The sequence below is a fragment of the Ruditapes philippinarum genome, unplaced genomic scaffold (genome assembly GCF_026571515.1).
Source record: "Ruditapes philippinarum isolate M1 unplaced genomic scaffold, ASM2657151v2 ctg550_1_1_1_1, whole genome shotgun sequence".
Lineage (NCBI taxonomy): Eukaryota > Metazoa > Mollusca > Bivalvia > Venerida > Veneridae > Ruditapes > Ruditapes philippinarum.
The window spans coordinates 189,156-213,355 of NW_026854566.1; the positions used below are offsets into that span (position 1 = coordinate 189,156).

At 28.9% G+C, this 24,200-nt stretch overlaps 1 protein-coding gene across 4 annotated transcripts in view; it reads left to right on the forward strand.

Moving 5' to 3' along the window:
• Nucleotides 1-24,200, forward strand: part of LOC132740484 (secretin receptor-like) — a 138,321-nt gene that overhangs the window by 91,713 nt on the left and 22,408 nt on the right. For 2 of the 4 annotated variants that reach the window (XM_060728391.1, XM_060728392.1), the window contains 2 exons: nucleotides 5,680-5,757; nucleotides 10,871-10,970. In XM_060728391.1, the coding sequence (XP_060584374.1) occupies nucleotides 5,755-5,757; nucleotides 10,871-10,970 (103 nt within the window). In that variant the 5' untranslated portion in view covers nucleotides 5,680-5,754. Of the gene's footprint in view, nucleotides 1-5,679; nucleotides 5,758-8,928; nucleotides 9,025-10,870; nucleotides 10,971-24,200 lie in introns of those variants that run through there. The other 2 variants (XM_060728393.1, XM_060728390.1) reach the window with 2 other exon arrangements.

Sequence of the window (24,200 nt, forward strand, 5' to 3'; positions counted from 1 at the left end):
AAGACATTTTTGTATCAGCATTGCTACATACAACGAAATCAATGAATAGATAATGAAAGAAATAAATAAAATTAAATAAAAATGCATTATCTCATTGCAAATAATGATGCTCTGTCGATGAAAAGGGCATTTCCATTTGTTTTCAAATGTTTATAACATTTACGTCATTCTTAACTATTATCAACGGTGCTAAGTTTATTACAGTATTTCGAGAAAATTTAACCGACAGATAGCAAAACTGTTTGAAAAAGCAAATTTCGGTATTCACCATCTGGAACATGTTGAAAGAAGCAATGTAAACTAACGGAACTCACGTGAAACCCGGGTTTTCACGAATTACTTCATCTTCACTTCAATCAGGTGTTAAAATCTGTCTGTTTATATAAATTTTGTATATATGTAGTCACGCTGATTGCTACAGATTTATAAATTGTCAGTTCTCTTTTTCTTATTCTATTTTCCTCTGCTGTAGAGTATAAGAAAAATTAAGGTTATCTATGAATGTTAAGACACTCACTCGCATATAATATTCATACACCTGTTACCTTATCATCCATGTTCCAAAACTTTATTAATTCATATACAGTTTTCTGTTGTTGAAAGACTTAAAATGATTTGGTCTGCAATGGGCACATTTTCAATAAGTATTTCTAATATTGAAAATAATCAATAGGAATGTATCATTTAGACATTCTTAAATAATTTTAAATATTGCTTTTTTATTTTATTTTTATTATCTGCTATACTATTATATGTAATATATGGGAGTCCGCCGTCTATGGTTTATTAACTGATACTGACTACGGTGAAAACTGATAATAGCTTAAATGCTGAAAGATTTAATATTGGATAAATTGGATACTCTTTACTTGCCAACACCAACTATGTATAATTCCTTCATGTTTTCTTGTTACGTCTGATACTATGTAATATCAATTTAGTTATTTATTCTGAAAAGTCAGTCATTAATCGCACATAACATTTAACTTATTTCTGAAAACTTGAATCTTTTACTTTTCTGAAATCATCAGTACATTTTTGTTAAGTTTGATTTTCTTGTTTTTTTTTTATTGGCTCATCTGGAGACATGCAGCTCGAAGTAAATGTATATTGCAAGTCGAATCTGAACAAAAATATTCTGTGTTGTTTTATTATTATTGTATTTAAAACTCTGTGATTGTATTTGTTTGAGTTCTGTTAAGGAGTTCGGGTTTTTTTGTTGCCTTTTTTGCTGTTGCTGTTTTATTTTGTTTTTGTTCGGCATTACTGAATAGGCATATTTTAAGGTATTTGTATTATTTGCCACAGACGTGTTGTAGACAAATAGAGTGGCAACTCTTAATCAACTTTAATTAAACAAAAACATACAAGATGTATTACCTTCCTCGCAGTCGATCAGTCAATTGTCTATGCTTAGAATCCTTACAAAATCTAATTCTTGAGTACCAGGTAAGAAAGGAAAACGTCTTATACCGTGGAAGTTAATTAATTACAGACCTTCCGTAGATAGATTGAGTGACATCTTGTTATCTCAGTAACTAAATTTAGATCCACATTGTAAGCAAAATAAACTACGTGATACAATGATTCAGACGCTTATAGGGGCTATTGTTTTTGTTGATTTCTTTTTGTTACTTTTTTATTATTGGTCTAGTAAGGGTAATGTTATTATGTATATTTCTTATTGTGATTTTTTGTCATGTTATTAGCATTAATGGTACATTATATTCTGCTATTTGTAGATATGTTAATGCGCTGTAACGGGTTATTTTTTTGTGTTAGCATGGATATATCATCGTCTGAGGTTATACATGTATCATTGTCTTATACGGGGTTATATTTTATTTTATTAGGAGTTATATTGTTGTTGTGTCAATAAAATTTATGTTATTTTTGTTGCAGCCATATCTTTTGATGGAGGGAAATGTTGCCTTTCAAAAACTTTTTTATTATCATTTATTGTCTCAGAAAGGCAAAGGTGATAAAAACAATTTGTTTAAATTTGTGAGCTTATGTATGATAGCTACCTCAAAAGATGACATCAAATGTATTAACTGTTTTCCTGAAATGTTGCGGCACACATTTAAAAAAAACAATAGGGCCGTTGATCTCGTATTTTATTCATTTGGCATATAAAATATACAATTATTGTAAAATTTTGCTAGTTTTCTTGTCAAATTACGCAGCAAGGTACGAAAATAAAACCAAGACAACGGTTTCGATCAGTATTTTATTTCATTATCACGTTTATAAACATATTAAGCTTTCTTGGTTTAGGTATTGTATACAGAACCATATTTGGAATCTTAATACAAATCAAACATTGCGATGCTCTCAGCTTTGTTACAAAGCAAAGCTATTCGTTTCAATAAATCTCATAAGTTTTATTATTTATTGAAGGAACACGACCACTTCAAACCTTATGTTGCCAGATAAGTGCATCTCAATGAACGTCACACTTGTTTGTACTCGACATTTCTATTATTAATAAAATGAAGATTTATTGTTATAATCGCAATCTAATTCTAGATGTAGTACAGATAAACTTTACGTTTCCAATAAAAGACTCAGTTGCAAACATATTCAAGCAATATTTTGATAAACGTCCTTATATAAATATATAGAATACGAAAGAAAAATAGATCATTTTCTTACTTTGCTGACATTATTTAAAGTTTTTTTAAATGTATGAAATTCTAAACATACAATGCGAATAATGTCTTATTAAATACATGTATAACAACAAATGGACTTATATAGTAACATATCGTATAAAATGTGCTCTCATTGTTTACTGTTTTTTGTTGTGTTTTTTTGTTGTGTTTTCTTTGTTGTTTTTGTGTTGTTTTTTTTTTTTTTTGTTGTTTTTTTTTTCATTCTAATTGCTTTGCTTTTTGGAATCTACCTATGTAACCAACATCAGCCGGTACAGCCGTGCCGTGCTAATCATGGTCTGCAATGTTCGCTATTCAGTCAGTATGTCTGAAAATGATGAATCATTTTGTCCAGATTTAAAGTAATGGACAAATTTATTTAAGATATTAAGCATGATAACGATTGAGATGTCTTATGAGTGTACGAGTCTTAAACTAAAATTAATGGGTGACAATGATTTATATAAAGTTATTGCCCACCCGCTTATTTCAAAAGTAGAGCTTAAAACTGATACTCCTGGGGTATTTGGTTCGATCACCGAGCGAAGCGTATTATTTCCGTGGCAATTGGTGTCTGACATTGAGTCTAATGGACATTTGTCTTAGAAATCATCTAGGATTTATTGTCGAGTGCTTGTGGAGAATTACTGGAAAGCCAGTTAAGTAGATCGATCACTGAGATATGACGAACAACTTTGTTACTTTCGGAGTAAAATCCAGAAAAACAAATGAACAAATAAAGTAATGGTAGAACCTGACATTAAGTAAAAATCTGTTGCAAATAACGTTGCTTGCTTCATTCAAAAATATTTTTTTAATAGAGAGATCAGTTGTTAATCCTTGCAAAGTGTTATAAATTTCATTCCTGATTTGTCATTTTGGATATTTTTCAAAGCGTCTTCATATTTCAGATTTATTTATTTGCAAAGCAAGTGCTATTGTAAAATTTAATTACTGTAAAACAGAAGTTCAGCGCAATATGTCATGAATTATTAATCTTTGTTTTTCATTCAATTGGAGCGACGATATGTTCTTTAATTTAACGTGTAAACTATAGTGCTGAAATAAAAGAATGAATCTTTGTTTACTGATATCCTCTAATAATTATTTACATATACGTATTTCTAAACAGCCTTTAGAAACAGAGGAAAAGGTACAATTTGCTCTCTAACTTTATAAATTTAAGATACTTTTCATAAATTCGATATTGTCCAGTGATTTTTTTTTCTAAACACATTCAATACAAATCGAGTCTTTTAATGTATTTCGATTGCTCCAGAGGGATCTGAGTAATCTTTCTTTTTTTTAGAATTTCTAGAAGATTTTTGTTCTTAGCCAAATTTAACAACTGCTGTATTGTATAATTTCCTTGATGTTCAAGCAATCCATATGCCTAAAACAAATAGCATTTTATAAAGCCAACTTTTAATGCGGGTGAAAACTGTCCGCTTTTAAACCTGGTATTACAATACAATGTTAGGGTATTCAAGGCATTGGCTGCGCTGTCTTAACTTGTCATACTTGGTCGGGGAAATGAATTGTTTGATTTCTTATCGTTCAAATATAAAATTTATAAAACGAGAAAGAATGTAGTAGAAAGAAAAGGAAAAGTTTTCAAGGCTGGCTTTTTGAAAATAGCTTGACCGGCTTTAGAATGAATATGCATGGGGTAAAGACGTTGTAACCAGCATAAGCTAATCCATGATCTCTCTTCTATGGTTATAAAGTCAAGACATTACTTTGCTTTATTTTGTTGTTTTGATTTGATGAAATTGCAAGATTGCATTTCAGTGCTTACCATTGTTTTCTAATTGACTAAGTTATACTTTATAAATGCTTCCTTATTGCTTTATTACTGCGTTAATATTATTTTCTTATTAATTTATATGGCTATACACATGACTTAAGGGCAAATAAATATGTATACATTTTAAGAAAAGATACATTAAAGATTTCGATGTTTCGACTGACCCTAAAATTGTGTCATAACTGTAAAAATAATTAAAGATAAAAAGCAAAACAGATTGTACATCTTTAAAATGTCAAAGAACTGTTTTTATGAACAGAAATACTGTTTGGTGTTTTATTCTATTTGAAAATCAATTACAGCTTTTTTATTTAACTTGTCTAATAACAGTGCTGGAGCCGACACTTGCTTTTCAGGAATAAAAAGTACTACAGGCCACTTAGTCATAATTTAAAAAAGGACTAGACTAGACAGGACCTAGATATAATTTGGAACAACTTTTTCAACCATTTCATATTTTCATTCTTAAAATCATATATTTATTATGCCTTCTTCATCTCATTATGTAACTTTCACTGCTTCCATAATTTGTCTACCAAAGGAATCTACTATTCTAACGAAAACACTGTTTACGTATAGTGAAAAACTACCAATGCGACTCAGTTTTTGTTTGTGACATTTGCAATCAGTCATTTTAGATTAGTAAAAAAGATTCTTAGTGGAAAAAACACTATGTTTCCTCTAGAAGACTTGTGTCTGCATTAGAAGAACACTTCAGCCAAGGTTAACACAGAAAATGGATAACAGTATTATACACTGATAGAGATAAGGAAACGATTTGTAACAGTCACTGAAAATACGTCTGAAATCTCGGCACAATTAATCTCTTTTGATACTTGCACAAGAAGAGAAAAAATGAAATTAACACATTATTTGTTCCGACAAAAACTCATTTTGATTAGTCTGTTGCCATCAGCAAGTATGTACACAATTTACATAAGCAGGCCGATTATACCACCTGACGTAGAGAAGAAGGTGAAAAAATGCACAACCGTGAAAGCACGAGATTCACATGAGTTTTAAATGTTTACATTTCCACTGCTTACATGATTCATCTCATACAGAGATGAATAAAGTTGTTATTGCTGCTATCGGAATTTGCTCTTCATACCTAGAAATGAAAATGCCTTTCTATTAAAAAGTCCATCTTTGTTGAAATTTTGAACAAAATACTTTATCTTGCACAGTGTTTGTTAATCTGTCTTTTTTATTTCACAGGTAACAGGTGTTATTGCTGTTAGATATACTGCAGATGGTCGTGAAATGTAATCAAGATATCAACAAAACTAAATAATGGTGAGTTCTTAGATGTCATTATAAATGAGTGTAGTATGTTGAATTGTCATGACTTACATGTTTTATCTTGTTTGAATCTTGTAATAATAAGCAGTGTATGATTTACAGTTAATTTACCAGTCTTGGTATGACGTAAAACATTACACATGAGAAACATGCAGAATTATTCTCAGACATTTTGAATAAAAAATTACAAAATGTAGCTTCTGATGATATAAAGTATATACTTAGCTTAACTAGACTAATTTATTCTATACGTTACTTAGTATTTACTTAGCTTGACTAGACTTGACTAGACTAAATTGATTCAAGTTCTAACTTAAGTTGTTATTATTGATTGCCATCTTGTCTATGTTGTCAAAGCGTCTCCTGAAATTGGATTTATGGACAGACATAAGCAGGTGATAAGTGTTAAACAATGACTGTATTTGTAAATTTTGAGAATGCAGTGTACCCTATTCTTGTAAATGTTTAGACACGTTTAAGGTCCGTTTATTTATAATGTCTTTATATTATCTTTTACAATTCTTAGTTTTACGTAAATAACATACATAACATAATAATATAATGATGTTGTTGTATTAGTAGATATTTTTAACTATTTATTTACGAAGGCTTAAACGTAAATACCTTTCTGGAAAAGGCGATGATTTTTTAAACATGGTAGCGTTTTGTTGAGTCATTTATAAATGGAATTGTTAAAACAAATTAAGAGGTGGGTCTAAAAATATGCAAAGAACAAATGGAGAGAGAGAAAAAAGCAAACAAAATATATGTTTTGGCACAAACTACGGTAAGATAAAGAAAAAGAGGTAAAAGCAAGAAAGGCTGCTTTTTTAAAATACTTCAAATATATTATCAATCAGTACTAAACATTAATAAAAATTGGTCCCACTCATTGCTGAAATCGTCGAGATTGTTTGGTATTTTCTTTTTTGTTTGACAACTCTATATATTATATTTAGCAAAGTAGAGAATATATAACATAATCTTTTTGTGAATGAAAAAAATGACGAAAATGTGTCTTGATTTTATGAATACCAATTTCAACTTACCAATTAAAGAATTCATTCCAAAGATTTGTGTTTGTTGAAAAGTCCAAAATATATATATTCTATACTATCTGAAATCACAAAGGCTAGATATAGACTAAGGTATATTAATCAACTTTGACATCAAAATTGTTAAAGGAGCTTCACTCCACTAAGGTCCGAAAGCTTGAAAAGCATATAATTTGAAAATGTAACACAGATAAACTAGGACATTGAAAACAGAAAAATATAAAAAGGATAATGAAGAAATTACTTGAAATTTATTTGAAAATTGATGTTTATTTCGATTCATATTCCGATTTGAGCTTAAGGCGATTAATTATTTCAGGTAATTTTGAAGAATGAAAATGTAAATTGATAAAAAAAACGGAGTGATAGATCTGAAATACGAACAAAGTGACTTGCATGTGTCTACATGAATTGAAATTAAAAAATATTTTTAAAAAAATCCTGTCGCGTTATGTCAAAAAACCATGAGTTGAGGTCCTTGAAGATAACTACTATTTAGTTCAATAATTATAAGTAAAAGTTGTAAAGGCATTATATTGCTAGTTTCCATACAGTTGAAAAAGATATTGACGTGGAGATAACCTTCGTGATTTTGTTACAATAAAGATGAAAGAAAAATGAAAAAAAGGATGATTCAAGAATAACTTGCAGAAAGATTTAAAAAGCCGGTGCACTCTTTCACATATTCTGCACTTTGTTTTAATAGCTCACAAATGACCTTTCTTGTTATATCCTGTACGTACTGTATTTTATAATATTTCCTGTTCAATATTGAAATTATCAATAAGGAAAAAAATTATTGAATATTAGCTATATTTAGAATTTTATCTGATATTGTTACCATATTAGAATTTAATCTGATATGATTTTGTATCCTACTTGTCACTTTGACACACTGATTTAGTATCACTTAGATTAGAAACTAGGTAATACTTCATTTATTACAAAAGGGTCAGGTTCAACTGAACAGATATGAAATATTACGACAGGGGAAGAAAAATGACTTTTTAATATCTGAATTTATCTATTGTGATGAAATAAAAAGCCTTTTTGAAAATGTGTATACTTATCCCAACATTATTTTTATTAAAGACGAGTAAAGATTACAAAAGTATTTTTTTCTTTACTTGTTAACAGTTTTGTTATTGCTATTGTATTTCATATATTATATAAAAACAATTATTTCTTTATATGATATGTAAATACAAATATGTACGTTTTGTAGGAGTCTATTCAAAAGAAAGGACGCACTTTTTCTTTTTTGTTTTCACTTATACTTCTGTGTCACGGTGAGAAATAGGACCTTAAACTATATCTGATAAAATTCAAAATATTGTATTCGAGATGCTCAGATTTTATACTATATGTTTGTTTAGTTGTGAAATAGTTAAAATAAACCATTAGGTCGGCCGAAAGAACAAAACTGAAAATGTTGCAGAGTTCGGTTTGATTGGGCTTGTTTATGGACTGCAGTGGCAAATGCTAGCTATCGTTCGCATCCTCTAGCACACGCTGAAGCAAACATCAACATTTAAACATAAAAATAATGTTAAATTAGGCTTTATTTTGTAATGCTAAACTAAAACGTTTACCAATATATAAAATTTACCTTCAAAGCTATCGAAAAATTTTGATAGGTAATATTTTTGGTATTGAAGTATTTGTGTTTTAAGAACTAATTTGTCTAATCGTGTATAACAATAGGCATACTGTTCATAGTAGTATGATGATATAATACGTGTCAAGATGGAAGGAACACATACATACTTACATATGCTATCTTCTAGTATATAGTTAAATAGAGATAAGAGAAATATTAGTCATAAACTTGTCAATAGTCACGTGATAAACAAAGTTTAAAGTGACTAATGATTGCTTAGTGGTTATCAGGTGAAGACAATAACATTTAAATGGATTGAGTATTGAATTGAAATCATCGGTTTTATATATATATAATAATTTAATCAGTGTTTTAACTACAAGGTACTGTTTCACAGAGGGTCAAAGTGATAACAACAAAGATTAAATTGAATAACAATTAAAGCGATAGATCACTTAAAAAGTAAATCAATGTCAATAATAAGGCAAACATAATCACACAACAATAAGTGGGGCTTAGCAATGTGAATAGATAAAAGGAAGAACAACAATTGGTAAGGGAGTTTAATGTGTATTGTTTGGACATAACTGATTTATGAATTTAAAGGTAAAACTTACCAATCTTTTACAATAGTAACAATCTATAATAGTTGTTTTTGACATATTTTTGTACTGTTTACTCCTTAGCATACAGGTTTGCCCTGCTTTGAATTTGAAGCAATCTATCTAGAGTTTAAGACAGTACAATATTAAAACACTTAAAATGAACTATCAACAGTATAGTGTCTGTTTAGACTGCCAGCGATTCGTCCAATTTGTGTATGACATCTGTGCACTGTCCAATGGAATCTAGTATTGTACATGTATCCAACAAAATATAGTTTTTATGATTGAATGCTTCATTTACAAATATACTTAATTATATACTAATGATAAAAACTTATTATTAATCTCTCAAGATGCATGTATCAGATAAAAGAAATATTTTTTTATTATTTATGTATTTCTGCCTGTTCAAAGTTAATATTATGCCATTTTCAATATTCTAAGAATTTGATTTAAACAACTGTTCATCGGTAAACAGAAATAAATTACTGCCAAAACTAACAATAAAAAGTCAGTAAGTAATAAAATAATGATGTATTTGTCTGACTGCCTTTTAAGTTAAAATTATTGCAGTGTTTTTATCTCCATTATGGAGTTATATTGAACAAAATGAATACGTATATTTCACTTCACTTGTTTATCACCTTCTATTATCTGTAATGACTGTAATACTAAACCACAATACCATCCTTAATGTGTTGTAATAAGAAAGTCTGATAGTTGTAACATTTATTATATTTAACATTACAACTGTGAATCGATGTTCATCTCCAAGGCAATTTATCTTGTTGAATTATATGTCTATAAAAGGACTTTAGCATGTTATTTAAATTCAAATGATTCAGATTGCATGTTTAATGGAGTATGAGAAATGTGCATTGTGAACGAAGTACGAGAATTAAGCATCCCTTAAAGCCAATAAACAGAATTACAAATGTTTTATCTTGGTGTGTTGCTTAAAATGAATTAAACTGATACGCAACTCCATTGTTGTCGTCACTAAATTCCGTGCCTTGTGTTTTGCATGCGAAGTTAATAACGTTTGTGATTCAAATATTATGCTTCTAAAGTAACCAAATCGATGATATTGAATTTCTTTGAAAAACGTTAATCATTCAATTTTTCGTAAAAGACGAATAATTTTTACTTTGACTACTTTAATATTGTTAGACCTGGCTTATATTTATGTTTTTAGGATCTCTATTTGGCCTAATGGTTAAACTCGCTGACATGAAAATTAATGTTGTTCCTTTTCCATTGCTACTTTAGTTTTGCCAGTAATGTTGAGTTCTTTTTTATTTTAATTTTCAAGCAGAATAACTTAGTATACTTTAAGTATTATTTTTTTAACTTTTACCTTAACGATGTCAGCAACAGCTGAAACGAATATGTCTTTTCATTTCCTCTAGCATGCACTTTAATTATAGAAATAACCAAATCATCTATTTTTCCGGTGGGGGGACAATGACCTTAATTTATTATCAGAAGTCACGAAACAATTTGAAAACAACGCTTTAAAAGTGCCTCTTTAAAATAGTTATTGCATTCTTGCAAAAAGTACGTTCTCTTGGTTAAGAATATTACCTCAAAACACGAAACTTCTAAGAATAATAATACAATACAAATGCATGCTTTTAAAAGTTGGAGAATCATGTGTAAGAATAAACATGATAAGAATAAAGATGTTTACAAAATACCGTATTAGGGCGTACATCGAAATACCGCACTGTATACCCAATTAGGGCCAATAACAAAATTATGCAATGTGCATACAGCTAGGACCTTTAGCGAAATACAAACGAGTTATGAGAATTTGAGAACATGTAGTGTTTTTACGTTCATTTCAGAGTGTCGCAATTGTGAGCCTTGAAGATCAGAACAGAATAAGAATTGAGAAATATCAGGAGTGTCAGACCCTCATATCTCTGGAGGCATCGAATAAAAGCGGTAAGTAAGAATCATTTCCAGATAGCCATTTCACCACAGTATAACTCCATACTGAAAACAGTATGAACTTGTTACTTTTGTAATCATAAATCATTACCTTTTTTGTATCTTTTAATAGATTCCGAAAAAGTACTCATACAGATTAATTATATTCCGCTTCCTTTGTTCTTTGACCATTGGTATTAGTATAGCGAGTAAGTGTTTGTATGGAACTCAAAAATGTTTTCTCTTAAAGATTATTTTTCTCTTCTTCTTGTTTATTCTTCTTTTTCGTTTTCTTCTTGCTTTTAACTTTTTAATCATCATTTAAGAATATGGAAGAGATTTTAATCACTTTGTTTATTTAAGAATTGCAAAGAGACAGTATATTTATTATCAGCAAGGAACCAACGTTGTTACAACTTTTAAATAATCGAAATGATTTCCCAGAAGGGTTTTTACTTTGAATTTATTGATAACACTTGTTGATAGTTACAGTACCTATCTTCTAAACATATGCATTGAACGTTAATGAAATTTCTATTCTAAGGTAAAAATAAATATTATTTTTATGGAAACAAAGCAAAATATAAATTAAACAAGTAAAATAGATGTTCCAACAACTTAGTATTAGATTTTATATACGGGAATTATTTTAGCTATAGCTGATATTTTAGTGATATCCTAATTGGTATATTTAATCTTTTTTCAATAGAGGGGTAACTGGGGGATCTTTTCTACCATGGCCAATGTTACCCTATTTACAACAACAACAACAACATAAACTTTATTAAGCTCAAGCCATGATAACAAGCCTGTGAGCATACAGCGAATGACACAAAGAAAAATACCTTGTGGGGTCACGTGACAGATTGTTTGCTTAACGGGGTTGACAATAGTGATAGTGTGTTACTCCATTTATTATTTTGAAAAGGACTATAAATTTTTGTCCGGGAATGTTCCATTTTTGGATATTGGGTGGCTAAAACTAATTTAATAGTCTACACTTTTTAATAGTTATTTGAATTTTGAACACTATAAACACCATTTTATATTGTTTTTAAATGAAACAGAGTTTAATTGTATTTGTGCAGCCTGAAGTATATCACTGCATCGAAACCGCGCTATACCCAAAAGGTAGTGTAATCGTCCGCTGTGTAAAAGCCAGGTAACTTCGCGTAAAATGTGTTAAGTAATATAAATAATTTGATAAATGATTATCAACGAATGCTTAGTTAAAATATTCAAAAGATGGATATATACTGTTTTGAAACATCTGGAAGTATTCACCATTTGATCATAAAAGTATCAGTTTAGCTAATTTAGCAGAAGACCGAGAAATGCATAATGCTATTAATGTGGATGCCCCTTAAAACAAGCAAAACGTAACAAAGCAAAAATTAATACATATCTGTGTCAATGTAATACTTGATAAAGAGCACAAAGTAACTATGTTGAGGATTTTTAATGTTTGAATAGTCTTATCATTAGCATTATTGACATAATGTTAGTTTACAGAGCTTTTTCTTGGTGAATAACAAAAGGTCAAATAGCTTTACCTTAATACCATTTTTTCATATTTAATTTAAATAGTTAAACATATGAATGTATTTTGAATTTGTCGTCTGCATAATTATTTTTATTTCTTTTGTTAAAGTACTTTTATTGATAATTCATTCTAAGAACGTGACCGCGACTCAGCAATATTTGATATAACATAAACAATTATTTAGTCGCATATGAAATTCATTGAGTCTGTCTTTAAATTAATTTTATTATTCAGAAACATGACGTATTTATAAACAAGATTTATTTCCTAAATTGCCACAGATTAAATTTTAAAAAATCAGTTAGAAACAATGTTTTGAACGAGACAATTTATTCTAAATTAGAAACATTATATACAAAAACACCCACGATGTTTTTCACAGACCTACGAAATGAGAACATGATAGTGCATTAAGGCAATGGACTGAGGACATACTAAATAATTGAATAATTCTATTTGATAATTTGCTGTTTAGTGTGTCTAATTCATTTGAATTTTTTAATTCTATATAAAGAGATATTCTACATTGAAATTTAATTCATATATATAAAGATTTACCCTAAATATCAAATAAAGCATGTAATATGTGGACGATATGTTGTAAAAATGTATTTATTTCATATGTGGATATATTTCTCAACTTAATATCATTAAACGCCGGAATGTTTTCTGAAGAAAATTTTCATTGTAAATCGGTTAGTTTAATTTGATTAACATTTTGGACCATTGTATTATTTCCCAGGACAAAAATAATAATTTGTTTATTGAGAATTTGTCAAAAAATAAACAATCCCATAGTTTTTATTGTGTCTATACCTATTGTCTGTTTTCGAAAATGTTAAATCAACAACCACTTACTCGTGTTACTTGTATATTAAAAATATTTTAAATTATTGACGTAACTCTTTGTTCATACTAGTATGAATTACATGATGTTCATGTTTGTCAATGTAATAGATGATGTAATAGATATTAAAAATGTTTTTCCTTTTTGTTTTTGATTGTATTCATATTGCGTATATATGGTGGATTGAAATAAAATATTGTTGAAACTAATATTCCTCTCAAATAAGAAATTAACGTGGTAAGCATTGGTGTGATACAAAATATAGAAAAAATAACTTTTTGAACTCTCTAGGTTAACAATACACTTTGTTTTTGAAGTTATAAATTTTCGGAATATTTATGATAATAAGTAGTTTTGATAATTATAATTGATAAATAGAACAATTATCATTAGCATAACTATGTTAAATTGATGTTTTTCGTTGGCATGGTAAAGGTCATACCATAATTTTTATTCAGAATTTATATTCTGTCAAATATTAAGGTAAACACAGAATCGAACATTTTTTATTAGCGTATTCATCATGTTTTTATCAAAAGCACATCAAATAACCCTTTCATTGTTGCAAAACTGTAAAATAGAACTGAATAAATGACCACCTATCTTTATATGTTAAGCAATCATGATGAAAGCGATATGCTTCTTGAAACTTATTGAATGTTGTATTGAATATTTAGGAAAAAAAGATATGGTGAGTAGCAATTTAAGAAAGAACAAAACAAAATTGCTTCTTACCATATCTTTTTTTCTAAATATTCAATACAACATTCAATAAGTTCCTTTGTGACAGCACTTGTATTCCAAAACTTAATAAACTATCCTCCATGTCCAAATATTTGCGCTGCTATATGAAATATTAATAACATTTTAATTGTAGCTATAGTCAAGTGATATTTGTCTCAAGAAGTAAGCAAACTGTGTCTATGTTTAACGTATGGTAATTCTAGTTGTGTAAAGAACAAACTTTTGTACACATCTACTCGAGAACAAAATTGTGTACATATCTACTTGTCAAATTTAATGATTTTACGCGTTATCTACATATAATTTGATTTTTCTGGCATTAAATGACTATTTATAATTTACATTGTATAATTATTGCCATTATCTTGCAAAAAGAAAAACGATAATTATCATTATTATAATACATGGCGCAATTTTATGTTATTAGTATTGTTTGGGCCATTTATATTGAAATTGTAGTATTATTTTTTACAGAACACTTTTTTACTGTGCCAGATTAGGATCGATGAGATGTCCTTTAAAATAACTAAGGATTCTACAATCAAGAATTTTCTTTTACATTTTCGTGTGTTTACTTGCAACCAACGCCTTAAAGTGTATGCAATTCTCTGAAAATCAGATTCATTCATAATTTGTAAGAAATATATCACTGAAAAGCTTTGTTTGTTTTACACTTGATATATTTGATTTGTAATCAGGAATGTAAATACCAAACCAAAATTAGCATTCAAATCTAAACAAGGCGCATATTACGTGTCTTGATTATTGCTAAGATTTACACTTAATGAACTTTATTTATGGCGTTAAACTAAACTACGTTAAACTAATGTTTAATGACCTTTGTAAGGTACTGCCCTCTCTCATCTTTCTCATAATGAATTATTATGAAATTACAACGATAACTCCCTTCTAGACACAACTGACAGAAATTAAATGTTTTTGACTCCTCAATTTTATACAGCAATGATCTTAATTCAAATCGATGAAATATTTTTCATTCAGATTTCAGTTTTTTTTCTGCACACTAATCTATTTTGACCAAAGTTGAAGGGCAAGCGGTTTTTTACATACAAATAAAGTTATAATTTATATATCTATCTGTATCCTGCCGAAATGGATTAGAGATTTTATACCATCTGCATTTTTCATTGGACATCAGAGATGTTGACATGACTGTTTCATTTGCTCCATCATAAAATGTCGTCGCTATAGAATATACTTTGTAGTTAAGAGATCTCTTTATCTAGAAAGATCAAGTTAACGTCTTAGTAAACAATGCCGGTTTATTCAGCTTCATGCTAATTTCGTTAATGTAAAGTGACATTTCTTGTGGGAATGTGTCATTTGTTTTAGTCTTGTTATATTACAAAATTGAAACATTACATTTGTATTGCAAATCTTCTGGATATAAGGGTTTTACTTTTAGTGCATTACGTATAAAGATAGTTTGCTGCACATTTGTAACTGCTTGCCAGCTCTTGCCTGAAATAATGGCACGGAATGGCACCTAAGGTCTTCCTCCACAAGTAAAGCTGGAACGTCACTATACGAGGTATACTGTGTCGGTGCGACATATATCACAATCAAACAAACGAACGAAATTGTAACCGCTTATTTCTGAACTGAAAAGAATCATATTATATATATATGCATGACGTCTTCTATGTATATAGATAAAATTTAATATCATGCAATATCGTTGAAGTAATGTAGGCTCGGATCGTGAAGTGAATTTCCATTTTGTCACATGACACATATGATGTTAGTCTAGCTTAGATTTTTTAATCAACATTTAACGTATGAAAGTGATTTTAATCACTTTGTTTGTTTAATGCGATGTATTTCAAAGAGGGGTTGTTTATATTATCAGCAAAGAACCAATGTTGTTAAAACGTTAATTGTAAACTTTGAAATAATTAAAATGATTTCCCTGGAGTGTTATTTTTACTTGAAAGTTTATTTTTGACACTTGTTTATATTTACTAGATATGAATGGATATGCATTCAATATGACATTGGAGGATGAGCTATAAACTATTTAAGCATAAACAGTTATACTCTATCGTAGCAAGAGTCCCGATGCTTGAAGTTATATTCATGCATTAAAACTGCACATGCATATGTGCATTAACAGAGAAAAGGGTATTCATTAACGGATGAAATCACGAGAGCACACACTGTTATTACACGTTTTATAATAGTGTGGCCCATGCATTAAAAGATAATTGACTGCATTGATAGTTTTCCAAACATTACTGTCATATGACATCGCATGCGCATGTAAAAGGAATAACGAAACAGGTTTCTTTACGAAACAAAAAAGACAAATAACGAAAAGGTTAATATTAACTGTTTTCTGTCATTTAAGGAAAGCCTGCTGAACCTCGACTTGCGTCACCGATCTTCTGCAAATGCGAGAATAAAGATTCAGTAGCTCTTACATGTGGTTAATTATAATGATTTTGGATGTACTGCTTTTTATATTAGAAAATTCTTCATAATTATGTTGATGAAGAAAAATGTTTTTTCTTCAAAAGCTTATCAAGACGGTCATGCTTAGGAGAAAAATAAGTTAAACAGTATTGCCATCTAGTATAATTGTTTAAGTTTAACTTTTTAGTTTAAGTTGACATGTGTTAATGTCATTTTTACTTCGTATTAAACGTGTTAATCTAATTGTTTTTTTTATATCATGACATAAGGTTCTTTTGCACAATTATAATACATATTAGCGGTGTTATTTTAAATCCAACAAAAGAAATCAAGAGAAAGCGCAGACATCGTATAAGTGATTATATTGTTTTCTGTGTCAAAATAGTTTTTGATGTCGAAAGAATTGATTATAAATGAAAAAAAAAAAAGATTTCTTAATGTTTTCATTGTATCAATATAGCATATACGAGATGGTGTATTAACTTATAAAATCATAAAAGTCGCAAACAATCATTCATTTTTTCATTATTCAAACCTATGTTCGATTTGTCGTCTGCACGATTATCAAGGATGTATGTATTTCTGTTATTTATTTGTCCTTAGTGTAATTTATTTGTCCTTAGTGTAATTTATTTGTCCTAAGGCACTAAGTTCATTGTCTTTAAGCTCGTGTTGTTGACTTTTAAATGAGTTAGTAGGTTTTCTCTCAGGAGAAAACATCGTTGGCGGTTTTTATATATAATGTTTCTAATTTTGAATAATTTGTCTCATAAAAACCCTTTTTCTTAACAGATTTATTCGAAATTTAATCTTCGATAATACGGTAAATTCATCTTTGTTGACTGCAGGTTTCAGCAGGGAAAAACATTAAGTTACACACTCAATTAACTTAAAATGCCACAAAAATAAATGTTTATTTTGCATCATTTTGCAGTTATCTGAGATTACATTAATAGTTCAATAAACTCCACTTTTGACGATATTTCATGGACATCGTTCTATCCAGATATCGTAATATCCAAGAAACAACCAATTTGACAACAAGAGTCTGGACCGTAGCAATAGCATCGTTATAAACGATATCGTTATAAATGAAGTTTACTGTATTTTGTCTTACTATTTAATCATAAAAAGTGTCTGTTCTAAACTTAATCGTTGTTTAAAGTACAAAACCTTTTGTCTCTTTTTAATTTTGAAATTAATGATACGTTATAATACTTCTTTTGGCTGATATAAGCTCACAAAGTCTGAATTCTGGCTGATTTGATTAGGCATTTGCCTTAATAAAGATTTAATTGAAGGTTTTTAAAGGGTTTTTTGTAATGTGTGTGTATCAAAAATATTTCATTATGACTTATACCTTTACCGATTTTGATACTTTATTAGAGATAAGTAATAACCCATATAAATAAACAATTAACGAAAAAATATGAACGATAAATGCAAATAAATACTGATGCCATGGTATGTAACATTTTTTTTAAGAATACCACATCAAACAACAGAGCATGTTACAGGATTTAAGGGCCCAGTTACACAGACGGTCGGTCCCCAATCGGTCATTTAATTTTAAATTTACTCGCTGTTATGATCGGTTGTCATGCGTGATTTTATTTCTGGTTTTCTGTGTACACGGCCTTCGGTGACAGAAAGCAAACTCAAACGGGAATGGGTCGATGATTAAATTCTGAAATACTTTTGGTTTTTATCGTTTGTAAATCGGAGCTAAATCGGGCGTAACGCTGATTAATCGGTGTTTGATAGCTAGTAATCAATGGTTCAACACTTTCCGTCAGATTCATATTTGGTTATCTTTGTCCGATCGGCGATATCGGTGATTAAGAGCTTGCATATCTCGTGATATAGGTTGCTGTCGGTTATTTGTAAAATATTTTCACCGATCGAGAATTTTAAACATGTTTATTAATCCCAATCGGTAATTTTTCATTGATGAAACTTATCTTTCCCAAATAGCAGTTGATAGGTGGAAAACAGGTGACCAATAGGTGATATCGGTGTTAAATACGTTGTCATCGGTTCACTCCATAATTTGGCTAAAAAAACTACCGATCAATCACCAATGGCTCTGTGTAACTGGGGTGTAAGTTCATATTTATGTTTTCAGTATATTCATTTTGATCTTGATTAACAGTTTGAAATAGTTCAAAAAAATAGTTAATTAACTGATTATCGCATGTTCGGATGGAGTTTGTTTATACATTTTCAAGGACAATGCAAACAACATAGAAGAAAAGATTTTTTTTCAATTCTTAAAAAGTTTTCTGCATTTTCTGTGTTGCGAAATTGACCAATAGGCAACAAGTTTTAATATGTATACAGGTAGGTCAAAACCTTATCCAAGTGTCATTTTGTATCCTTTGAGACCGTTGACTATACTAATACTTTTAGTTTTTTATGATTGAACACAGCTTAAACCGGTGCTGGCGTGTGAAAGATGTATCGCTTCACAATGTCTTTCATGAATGGACTTAAGAAAACTGAATTTCCGAGTTGTACTATTTTATTTTTTTTTTCAAGGAAATAAGAATCTTTCATTAATGAATTGAATTGTCCCACTGTATTTAAATGATTGCATTTCAGTTCTTTATCTTCTCAGAATTATGTTATCAAAAATCAGTTAATTGTATTACATATTTTGGTCCCTTATAGATTTTCATAGAATCAAAAATTATTTGATACAAAACAGACTGTTAATAAAGAAATTAACAACCAAAATATAATCCCACTTAGTTATCATATTCTCTTTATCTTCTTCGAAAATTGATAATTTAAAGTCATCACTCTAAATCAAAATCTAATTGGAACAGCTATAATTTGAATGGGTTCGTCATTCTCTTTCTCTCAAGTAATTTTACCATTTTTAAAATTAAATACATTACATGTGTATATTAAGGAAGATATTTTTTTCATTTATGATTGATATGATCACAAAAATAAAATGATAAAACAATTTAATAGTACTGGAATATAGTTATGCTTTTATGCACATTAATACAATTTATAGTTATTGCCGTTATGATCAAGGCATTATTAATCAGCATTGTTTGAAAACATGTAGGAAACAGCAGTATTGTTTTTTACAAATAGCTTCGACAATTTAAGGCTAATAAAATACTGATCCTTTACTAAGATCTTTTTCAATTAGGCACTTCATATATTTATGTGACAATGTATAAACTTGTAATTAAAGTACTTATATGCAGTGCTTTACAATTAAGATAAATGGAAATGTCAAGGAAAACATTTGTTTAAGACTTGATCTATTTATTTCGTAATGGAAAATGTAAAACACCAAACTTTACTTAACATATAACTTAACTACATATGGTACTTAACATATAACTTAACTACAAAATTTCATCTATGTGTATCCGTTACATAACTTATATATTACATTTCTTGATCACAACAAGATTTTGATGGGCATAGTGTCACTTTAAAATACATGTATGCAATGTGTATATATGGTCACAAACAAGTTTTGTAAATATACAAAAAGTACCATAATTCAAAACTCTATCGGGACATTTTCCGAATATTTGACATCATGACGCCTTTTCTAAAGAAAAGTTATATAAACCGATATATAAAATATATGTATATGTTATGTTATGTTATGTCATATTATATTGTACATGTATGATTCTATATTTATTATATTATATATTTATTAAACTTTCAGTTGAAGAAATGCTATGTAAGCATTGAAAGCGCTGCCGAAAATATTGAAAATATGGAGTTTGTTATTTCTTTATATTATCATTTTATTTATAATATACATATGTTTAAACTTTTTCTCACAATTCTTATAGCACAAAACCATCACTACGTACGTATTTAAAATATGAAACTTTAAAACAGATATAACAAACAAAATTGCATCTATGTTTATCCGTTACAAATTGCATAGCAAAAACTGCAACCATTCTATTTACCATTCACAAAACAAATCTGCACTCATCCATTGAGCTAGATGACGGTAAGAATAACAAATACGTCTTTTCAAAAGATAATCTCCAGCTTTTAACTTGTTTCAACCGTTGCGTGAAACCTGTCCGATTTGCTATCAAATTTGACTTTAGCATTGTTTTAAAATTAAATTTTGTTTAAGTAGAAAGGAAATAGTTTCTCTGTTTCAACGTAAGTTAATCCTACATATGTTAGATACAATATTGTGTAACGATAGATTCTCGCGACCAAGCGTAAAGGGCACAAAAACAGCATTTATTCCGTACATTAAATATCTGCAGAAGCCTTTGGACTTATTTAATCTCTTGCACTGTGGATGCGTCCTCATGTTCTTGCAGATGTTGATATACAATAAAAGATGCCTTCACCCTCTTATGTATGATTCTAATTCTCTGACATTTTATGACCTTTTATAATATATATTATTATTTTGCAATTATCATCAAGGCATTATTAAACCGACGCAATTTTGTGTAATCAGCATCGTTTAAACATAATAGTGGTATTGTTTGTAGAAATTACTTTGCCACATAAAGGCTAATAAATTATTGGTTTTCTTTCAATCAGGCATTTCATATATTATTAATTTATGTGTATATGTGTTTATACTTTTAATTCAAATACTTATATGCAATGCTCTACAATTATGAGATAAATGCTGATTACAAAAGAAAATATCACGACAGAAAACATTTATTTGTTTTAGACTTGATATATTCATTTGTTAAATATCAAACAAGCACAAGACAAAATTAAGCGTATATTGCATACCCTGGTAATAATTAAATTTTACACTTAATGAAACATTATAAATAGCATCAAACATTTAAATCATGTTTTTTAATCATTTTTTTCCTGAATGTATTTATTCTAATAAATTGCAATTTCCATCGATATTTTAGGACTATAAAATAAATTTCAAGATCATTTATATGTAATATTTTCAAAAGGCTTTAAATTAATACAAACAATTTTCCAAACAAAACCCATCCCTTGTTTTAGCATAAAATGGTTGTCTTCGCTAGGGAATATAGTTCATTTTATTCATAATATATACAAAACAATTAAAAACACATAAGTCTACATCAATCAAAGTAATGTTTTATTTTAAATTGCCCCATGATTCAACTTCATGTTTAAGTTCCATAACATTAAGTAATATTTCTATTTTTATTTTTTTTATTAGACAATCGTGACATTAATATTATGCTTGAACACAGCTGCTTTCTTTGTTTCAGCAAAACATATTTACATTCGATGAAGACATATTATAATTTATTTTGTATATAATGATATTTAAATAAATACAAAACATTTTTCTAGATAAATCAAGTTACTGTTCTTATACGCATTGCCTGTTGATTCAACTTCATGATGACTTCATTAATGTCTGGATTCCAGATATTTGCTTTGTGTACATAGCATTTCATGTCAGTTTAGAGAGCTAAAAAATGATGCACATTTATGAACATACTCAGTAAAGCCGAGTCTGTCAATAACTTGATTTATGTCATTGCTCTGGAGCGATCTCCCTTAATGCTGCACATTTGTAACGACGGTTCTCATTTGATATTCATGGCGATTATATTATAAATAAACATGGCTGCAGTAAATCTAATATGTAATTTTTATTTAAATCAAAGAAAGCATTTAAGCTGTGTAATAAATTTGTTATAATATTTTTTACCGTTTATATGATTATGTATAAACAGTTGTTGGCTATTATTTAACCGTTTTCAGATCATAAAGTCAAATACTCTTGACAGTTAGAATGTAACATATCGTAAGACAGAGCCAGGAGCAGTGAAAATTGTTGTATTTGTCATTTAGGTTTCGTTAGCAAGAGAATAAATTTCCTTCAATAACGACACACGTACTATTGTTTCTGCAATTTTAAAAGCAAATAAAATAGTCTGCAATTCGTACATGCATTCTTTACAGAAATTGTCTCCGATTCATTTTCGTTTTCATTGCTCCGGGGATCCGTTTTTTATTTTATTATATGAAACAAAACCTTAAAGAAAATATGTAGCTTTATTAGAAGAAGAAAGATTTATTTGAAAGATATATGTATGTCTAGTAAAACTTTCCGAAAAAATAAATTTCTTATTTTAAACACGTTAAACTTGCCTGAAGTAGACATAATGCCTCAGTGAAAAAGTACCATACTCGCATTATTTTTATTTTTCAGACAAAGCCTATAAGAATTCAAGTTCCTGAAATGAATGAAATGAATGAGAGCATTTGTTTTTGGTTGTTATATTAAAATGTAAACAAAATCTTTAAAGACTATTACGTGCACAAACGTTTTGGTCTTTGGTCATTTATTTTGCCCATTTAATCGATTTATTAACGTTTAATAAAACTGCATTACATCTTAATAATATAATTTAAACACAATGACCGTAAATCAAAATCACCTTGAAAGTAATTTGTTTCTATAAAGAACAAAAAAAACTTCTTCTTTTCTTCTCCAATTTTAGTATGTTTTCTGCCTATCAAGTGATATTATTGCATACGCATTTCCTTAGAAGGGAGCGCAATTGTCCGCCAACTTATTTTGTCTTATAAATTGACTTGATTAATAAAAAGTGATCTTTTCTACTGAAATAGTCTTGTTGCTTAAGTCTTGATGTATTTTCATGTATTCTTCAAACGTCTGTATATAAATGATATGGTTAATCCTCATTCAATTCCGAGTGTTTTTGTTGTTTTACTGATGGTCAACGACCAAGGTTTAATTATGTACGATTATATGTGTATTTTATATAATCTTCCACACAATTTATATAAGCATTTCAATTAATATATCATCTATAAATAATAATTGCAAGATGATTACTACACATTGTCTCCACATTCAATTTAGATTTATTGAAAGACTCGAAAAAATTTTAAAGGTCTTTATTTTATTTTAAGTGTTCTTTGACGATTTTCACATCCCTTATGTGCTCTACCTCGGGGGTTTTGTTAATTGTAGCTCTGAAATGCTAATTTCTCAAAATTTTATGTTGCTATATCAGTAACAAAGAGCTTGAATTTATGTTTCGAGCCAAGTTTATCTTGAATAATCCTTACTGCATTACTGGCACCCTCATTATCTTTGTGTTGGACGTGTACAGTTTATTCCTTTATTTATGTCCTAAAATATGCATCATATTTTTTTTTACTTACCTCTAAACTAGCACATGTTATGACGTGCAAAAATTTATTTCATTCTAATATCTTCAAAATCTTCCTAGCAAAGTAGTGACCGAAATATTTGAAATGTATCTAGTAATTTATCTAGTATGTGTCTGCAGAAAAAATAGTTGATTTACTATAATTGTTGGCAAGAGCCATTCACATTTTAAATTACTGATAAGAAATGAAAGTTCGACGGCGTCCTTTTATGTTTTTTTTTTTAAGTTCGGATGAAAGTAAATGTTATCTAAATGTTAAAAGCATAAGCATTTTATAAAGATATAGTTTTCTCTTTTTTTGTATTTGTCAAAGTTTCTCTCATCATTTCCTTATGACGGAACAAAAAAGCAAACAAATTGAATTTAGGTTGTCTTTATTAGATGTGATAGGGTCATTGTTCTTTTTAAATTCTTTAAAACGAGTCACGGTGCATTCTTATTTCATAATCACATTTTCAGAACTATTTAAGGATTCGATTTTTTTGTTTTGTAAACAACAACAATTA